Source organism: Aspergillus candidus (assembly GCF_002847045.1).
Source record: "Aspergillus candidus strain CBS 102.13 unplaced genomic scaffold BDW47scaffold_8, whole genome shotgun sequence".
Classification (NCBI taxonomy): Eukaryota; Fungi; Ascomycota; class Eurotiomycetes; order Eurotiales; family Aspergillaceae; genus Aspergillus; species Aspergillus candidus.
Window position 1 is genome coordinate 688,583 of NW_020194013.1, and position 7,991 is coordinate 696,573.

Consider the following 7,991-nt stretch of genomic DNA (forward strand, 5'->3'; position numbering starts at 1 on the left):
TTTGGGCGGGGGACATATCACCCACATCTCCACTGTAGTTCCTGTCCATCTCTCTAGAGGGCCTTCACTCTACGCTTATTCTTTGTTTGACCCTCCTTTGGCTCCCCGGCGTGGAATTAGACTTCCCATGCTACCCCCCTCCAATTTCCCAGTGTAATGATTGAGACCTCTCACTTAGACCTCTGAGACCTGCTACACCAACCTGAGCGCCTGGGATCATTCTAGCATCAACGCAGAGACCTCTAACATTTGAAGTCTTTGCGCAACCCAAAGTGACCAGCATGGACGTCGACGATGTCTTTTCCAGACACTTTGGTCTCCTCGGTCAAGAGTATCTTGATCCGATCATGGGAGACAACGCGGACATCTGGTCGGCTGGGCTCGATTATCCACGATATGGTTACGGTCTCGGTGGACACGTTGATCACCAAATCCATCCTCCGAACAACTCTACTATACCTATGAAACATGAGAATCATCGGCACGCTGACTACCAGATCCATCCTTTGGATAACACCCCTACATCCACGAAGCAGGAGATCCCTGGGCCTAATGCGACGTGGTCCATGTTCGGACCGTTTGACAATTCCGTCGCGCAGACCATCGATCTTACACAAGATTCGATTCAACATGGTATTCCCAACTCGGATCGTCATGCTGATTCTCCATCCTACGATGAGAACAGGCTTTTGTCTCAGGTTCTAGAAATATTCCCAGATATCAGCCTCGCCCATGTTGCAGCCCTGCTCCAGGAAGCAATGACTGATTCCAGTCATGAAAGAAACCCTACGTTAAAAGCGCAAATCATTGAGAAGATCCTTGGAAACTCAAGCTACCCGAAGCAGAAAAGGCACAAGAAAGGAACCCCAAAAGCCAGCAGTGTTCAGGATGACTCAAGATGGGAACGTGAGCAGCATCATGATGGCACTTACATCGCAACTGCGTATGTTTCATCGTTTCCATGTCACATCACGGCTCCGACTTTTGCGGTCGCCAGCTAACTTTTTGTCGAAGAAAGGAGATTTTGATGCGGACATTCCCCTTTGTTCCCCTACCCTATCTACGACACACTATACAACGGGGAAGATCATTGTTCTCGGTCTACGTTGAGCTGTCTTCTTTCGAACGTTCGACCACAAGCCGCAATCGTCCATACACGAGGCTGATGAGGGGAAGGAGAGTAGACGACCATGCGAACGATATCCTCAAAGGGGTTGAAATTCATCCCGCAATAGCAGACGACTTTTTGAAAGAGCTCCAAGCCGCACATAACAGAGTGGAGAGAGACGCCGGTGAGTGAACAATCGAATGGATATTTAAGGCCTCGGACGAACAACTGACCAGTGGCGATTCTCAACGAAGACGCTTTTCGTAAGCGCGAGGAAGAAGAAAATGCGGAGAGGCGCAACGAAGAGGAACATACCCGGGCAAGGAACCTTGTGGAATGCCAGTGCTGCTATCTTGACGTGCCGTTGAACAGGGCAATCCATTGCGAGGGAGCCACCATCCATTTCTTTTGCTTCGGCTGCATTCGCAGGAACGCGGAGACCCAGATTGGACTGATGAAATATCAACTACAGTGTATTGATACCAGTGGTTGCCAGGCGGGGTTCGCCCGCAGTACATTGGAAGATGTATTAGGCCCGTCTCTGACGAAGAAGCTCGACTCCCTTCAGCAAGAAGACGAAGTCCGACGGGCCGGACTGGAGGGCCTTGACAGCTGTCCGTTTTGCGAGTTCAAAGCAGTCTGCGCTCCTATCGAGGAGGATCGAGAATTCCGGTGTCAGAACCCCGCGTGCGAGGAAGTCAGCTGTCGCCTGTGCAAAGCGACTAGTCACATCCCCCAGACCTGCGCGGAGGCCGCGAAAGAGAAGGGCATTCCCGAGCGCCACCTGGTGGAAGAGGCCATGAGCGAGGCATTGATCCGCCAATGCCCTCAATGCAAAGTGAAGATCGTCAAGGAGTTTGGATGTAACAAGATGATTTGCTCGAAATGTTCCCATGTGATGTGTTATATATGCCGGCAGGACATAACGCGCGCGCAGTACAACCATTTCGGACAAGGGCCCGGCTCCTGCCCTACCCATGACCAGGTCCACAACGCCGACGAACAAGCAGTCAATCAAGCAGAGAAGAGAACCATTGACAAACTCACAGCCGACAACCCCAATCTGACCCGGGAAGAACTTCTCGTGCACCGTCACAAGCAAACCAAGGTGGACCTGCCACAGGCTCGCCATGGCCTCCATGGCCTCCATCGCGTTGTCGCCAATGGGCCTCCTCAGCCTTACGGCGGTGGTCTCTTTCAACATAGGCCTGATGGCACGATGCAGGCGCCACAGTTCAACCGACCAAGTATATTCGAACATCCAAACCCATATCCACAAACAGAAAATCGCCAGCGCCGGGTTTTCTACCGAAGCCTCAGGGGGCCGGATCCCGGGGCGTTGAATGACAAAGACGAGATAGATCCCCTGGCCGGGCTTCCAACAGCAAATCTCCCACCCTCCTTGGAATCTTCACAACCCCGCTTCAGACGCCCATCACCCAACCCACCAGCCATGCCAAACTACAATAGCCTCTTCGCGTTGCCACCCTACACGGCCCATCCGCCCACCCAAGGCGCTGCGAACCCGGTTCCTGCCAGAGACATGACCGAGAGAATGGCTGTCCATATCCCAGCGGCGCCGACCCGTCGACCATACAGGAATACACCCCGTCGGTCCACAGCAGAGCCTATTCTATGATCTACGTTGGAATCATTATGTTGGTCGGAGTATTTTGAATGTATTAATGGATTGGTATCTCGTTTAGCTCAGACATAATCTATCCTTTCTACATTACTTTTATCTTGTATGACCTCCATTGTCTACTATTCGATATACAAACTAGTCCCCAGCAGTCTCCATTCCACGCACCTTAAGAAATAGCACTACGCACTAGATAATTCTGTCATATCGAATAAAAAAAACATGGTTTTTCTTCTCGTATAATCCATTTACTATCCTCTTGTTCAACTCAAGCCTACCCCTCTACAACTTACTACCATGAGACTATGCTTATATTTGATTATTCAGACAGTTATCAGTAATTGTAATGCTCCTACCCTCGACCGTGTGGAGAACACTGGAATTACTTCACTGGGATAGCAAGCAATAGACACACACACACACACACACATAGGTGTATACCCAGCAAATAAGAAACAGATAAAACGAAACGGAATCCGCCAAAATAGGAACCAAATGGCACACACACACACACACACACACACACACACACACACACACACACACACACACACAAAAAAAAAAAGAAGAAGAAAAAGTAGGTTATAGAGTAGACTACTAGTTAATATAGCTATCTAACCCTCATGACCATAGAGTCATAAGAATATCACACACACACAAAGCAGCGACACCGCAATAGCAAAACATATGACATCACAACCTAAATATACAGACAAACAAACGAACAGACATCACAGAAACTATAAGTAAACACCCACAACAACAACAACAAAACAAAACCAACCCAACCCAATTTAATACACGCCGAACCCAGAACCGTGGACCCAAGTTGAACCAACCATCCGGGGGGGAAATGATCTAATCCAGCTCGGGTATGTATTTATTTACCGCGGCTCGACCACGTCAACTCAACTACAAATGAACTCAAGCCTGTCTTCATTTCCCCTCGATTTGAATTTCCTCGACCTCTTCCCCTACCGGCGTGGATGAATACAACGTGATGACCATATGGATCTCAGGTGGCTGCGACACGACTCCCGTAGAACTGCCGTTCGGTCGGTCACTTTCGGCTCCGCAAACTAGATTGCGGGGTGGACTCGGATTTCTACTCCATCTTCAATCTGCGATATTTCGTCATCGGAATGGGGCGTATTGAGGACCGGATGGTGCTCATTTCCACTTCTCACGCGACCAATCGCAGATGCACTTAGATTGCCAACGAATGCAGTTGGAACATGCACGGCGATGGCGTCATTTGCATGCAGTGAAACTGAAGTGGACATGTATCATTTACGAACGAAACAGGCATCGTATCCACTTGATGGCCGACGACAGATCTGGCGACCTTGTAGCTAGTGCTAGATGGTTGAATTTGCTAGTTTCATGGATGGAGCTCAACGAAAGAGACGAGAGAAATACAATATGAAATGGTATGTAAATGGAGTGGTCCGACAATAAAAAAAAAAATAAAAAAAATGGAGGGAGGAGATTGGAGAGAAAAGCGGGTGGAAAGGAAAGATGGAAAGAAAAAGGACGGTGAAAGGGAGAAAAAAAGGTAATAAGAGCCAAGTCGGAAAAAGGAACGTGACAAGAAAAGAAGGGGGGAAAGATAGGGAGGTAAAAAACATGAAAAAAAGATCCAAGGAAAAGGAAAGATATGAACCAGATCTATGTAATGCCATGCGAATCCCAAAAATCGTCCGCTCCCCATTTTATATATTTGCGCCGCTGATTCGGACGACAATTCCTAATTCCCTCATCCATCATGTATGTTCGATCATTGGTCACGCTAAATCAAGGAGATCAAAGGTCGGAATAAAAAAAAAAGATATAAAAATGGAAAAGAAGTAAGAAAAAGAGGTCAGGAGGAAAAAGAAAAGAAAAAAAAAAAGACGAGAGGCAGCAACGATGTTTAAGTGAACAAAACTAGACGAACAAAAAAAGATCAAATATTCAAATCGATGGATGCAGAACGATCGCGGTCATGGCGGATGTTCAGAATCCACCGGCTCATTAAATTTCTGTCGTGCCTCTTCCACCCACAGTTCCAAACGAAGCTCCCCGGCCTCTACACGTCGTACAGGCACCGTTTTGGCCCGACCGTTGGACACTGTGGGGGGAGGTGGTTGTGGCTCGCCGTTCTTCAATTTCGAGACGGAGTAGGGGGCGGTACAGGACCGCAGGTGTACCTTGCCCGGTTCGGCCACAATCCACGTCTGCTCTTCCGTAGTGGTACCCGCCGGGGGGAGGGCATCTTCCTGGACTTCGATGCAGACGGTGAAGCTGAACTCGTCATCTCGGGGCAACGGGGTCAGGCGGGCACAGGCGGAGGCCAATCGGGCCAGGCAGGCGCGAAACTGGGCTTCGAGGTCGGGGGTCGGGGTAGCCCCTCGGTCGGGGACGGGGACGCCGGTCTTGTTGGAGGGATCCTCCCGCCGGTCGTCAAAGGTGGTGTTCACCTCGCCCGAGGGGACGCGAGGGAATCCGGACAGGTCGAAGGCATATCGTTCGAGGGGTTGGTTCGTGCGAAGGGAGGAAATGATGATGCTGACGGCGGTGATGGAGCCCTTGAGGATCTCGGCGTCGACGGCGATGGAGGCGTCGTTGATGTAGTCACACACCTTGGGGTGACGGGACTGTCGGACGGGATAGTTGTAGGCCCGGACGGGTAAGAAGGTGGCGCGCGGGTAGACCGAGCGGAGGAAGAGGATCTGGTGGATGGAGACGGTGAGGAAATTGGTGAAGGATGCCGCCAATGCAGACTGATTGGTGGGCATCGATCGAGGTGCGGTGACCGGCGAAGAAAATGTGGTCATGGTGGTAGTGAAGGAATCGACGGTGGTGCTCTCACTGGCAATCGGCATTGCCGTCGTAGAATCGGGCGTCGTCGTTTCCACGGGGGAGATGGTCTGGACGGGATTTCGGAGAATCTGAGTGCTGTTCCACCCTGAGGCTAATCATCGCTCTGCCTTTTCGAGACGAGGGGTCAACAACGGCTTTCCTCTGCACGCATGGAAGATGATGTCTTGAATGTCTTCTTTTTGTTTTTTTTTTTCCGACTTCTCTCCTCTTCTTCCTTTTGTTTATGTTGATGATTTTTTTTTCTAACCCGTTGGTAGAAAAATGATAATAAGAATTTTGTTTGTTTGGTTGAAATGGATAAACTTGTGGTAGCGACAGTGTTTGGAGGAGGGGTAGGGAGAAGGGGGAGAGAGAGAGAGAAAGAGAGAGAGAGAGAGGAGGGGGTGGGGAGTGGGTTGAAGGAGAAGAAAGTGGGAGAAAAAAAAATATGGAGAGGGGAGGATTGAAATAGAACAGTCAAATCACTCTTTTTCCCGGAAGAGAGCCGAATGAAGCCTCAGGTTGGAAAATGGGGGTGGGGGGAAGAAGGTTTAGCGAGAGATAAGAAGAGAACAGTGAGGATGAAGGGATCTGGGGGACTCTAATGAGGAGGGTTGAGGGAAAGGGGAATAGACACCAGAATCAAATCAATGACTTGGTGGAGGATGGAGAGGGAGAGAGAGAGGAAGTGTAAGGCGAAAGGGAAAGAGGGTCAGGGAGTAGTCGGTGGAGAGAAGCAGTCGGGACGAAGAGAGAAGAAGAAGAAGAAGGAGGAGGGGATGGAATTGGAAATGGAACAGTAAGGAACTTCAGAGGGAACATACGTTGGGTGGACAAGTCTCAAACATGCGAACCTCCAAGCATGGGAATGATTTTGTTTGAGATCGTGACAATCCGAGAGAAAGAAGATCTGGGATAGAGATTAAAGAGAGAAAAAGACCTGAGTTGGATAATGGTCAGTCAGTCACTTGGTTTGGTTTGTTGATGATCAAATTGGCCCTTTTTTTTTTTTCCTGTCTCGATTTCCTTTTTTAGGTATTTTTTCTTCTTTTTTTTCCCTTCTTTTCTTTTGGTCCCTCTTCTTCTTCCTCGGAGGTTTTTGTTTGGAACCCTTTTTTCTTTTTATATATGTCAGGGAAATATATATATGATGATTTTTCCTGGAATGTAAAAATCAAACAATATATATCAGAATATATTATTTCTTTTACCTTTCTTGTTTCCTCCCCCTTTTTTATTGTTTTATTTTTATATTTATAACTTGGTTCCTAATCCGTTTTGGGAGAGGAGGGATGAACCAACCCAGTGGGGATATAATTGGGAGGAGAAGGAAATATCAGTCCCAAAGCGAGAGAGGGAGTCAACCAGTCAACCAGATACGACAACAACGAATGCAGAGAGAGGGAGAGAAAGAAAAAGAAAGACAGTATGAGGGGAAAGTGGAAAGGCTTGTCGGGCGACGGGGCGAAAGTCAAGTAAAAGGTCACGATACCCGTCTGTCACGTGTGGTCATGGTGGAGTTCTGTATTATTTAACCTCATTTAACATTTCAAACAGATATCAGGTATGATTTGTTGACAAGAACAGATTATACAATTGATATGATTGAGCACTCTGACAGAAACAAGCAATGACAAGAATCACATAATTATAATGAAGAAGGAAAAGAAAGGCCAGTCCTCTGGGAACAAAAAAGATACAATACGGTAATACAACCAAGGCGGTTCTTACCGATTAACTAACAAATTGCTTCAACTCACCTCGCATATCCATCCTAGCCGTCTCCACCAGACAACTCCTGCCAGAGAACTGAGAAATGATGATGATTGTAGGCGGGTGTGACGGCCGATCATCTCACCCCAATAGATTGAAGTTCGAAACCCGAATCCTCCTCCTCCACTAGTCGACTGACTACTAACTACCTACTAAATCTCTGCTAAGGCTCAGATAAATACATGCCCTAGCAGTGATCAGGCACCCAGACGCTAATGAGGTTTTGAACGGAGGGACTAAGCTCGGTGTGGTGGTGGGTAATCCCGTGGAAATTATATAGGGATTACAAGGGACAAATCTTCAAACGACCAACCCGGATCAGTTGCATCATATGTCTTCTAGTTTACTTCTCGATGGCTTTAGTCTTCAGCCTTAACCTAGGTATCTGTCTCATCTTATGGGCTATTGGAATGAAGGGGGATCCCGGATAGAAGGATCCCATCTTTTCTCCGAGGGGGAAAAATCAATAATCTAACATCAATAATGTTAGAAAAAATATTATAAATATAAGAAAAAAAGAAAAAAGAAAAAAAAAACGAAAACGACACCAGCCAAGTTCCCCCATAGAGAGTAGAGATTACACATGGAACAAGTTTGATGGAAATGGAAAGACAGAGTAAGGATAAA

General features: G+C 47.8%; 2 protein-coding genes across 2 annotated transcripts; one reads left to right on the top strand and one right to left on the bottom strand.

Annotated features, from left to right (window-relative positions):
- The first annotated feature begins 127 nt into the window (after window positions 1-127).
- BDW47DRAFT_89670 (uncharacterized protein) lies at window positions 128-2,774 on the top strand. The gene is made up of 3 exons (XM_024820169.1): window positions 128-943; window positions 1,015-1,292; window positions 1,363-2,774. The coding sequence occupies exons 1-3, from the start codon at window positions 282-284 to the stop codon at window positions 2,745-2,747; spliced, it is 2,325 nt and encodes a 774-aa protein (XP_024674655.1). The 5' UTR covers window positions 128-281; the 3' UTR covers window positions 2,748-2,774.
- A 1,958-nt stretch (window positions 2,775-4,732) lies between these two features.
- On the bottom strand, window positions 4,733-5,566 carry BDW47DRAFT_115971 (putative mitotic spindle checkpoint protein (Mad2B); the record flags this gene model as incomplete). The annotated part of the gene is made up of 1 exon (XM_024814863.1): window positions 4,733-5,566. One exon carries the CDS (start codon window positions 5,564-5,566, stop codon window positions 4,733-4,735), a length of 834 nt encoding a protein of 277 aa, XP_024674656.1.
- Window positions 5,567-7,991: the final 2,425 nt, after the last annotated feature.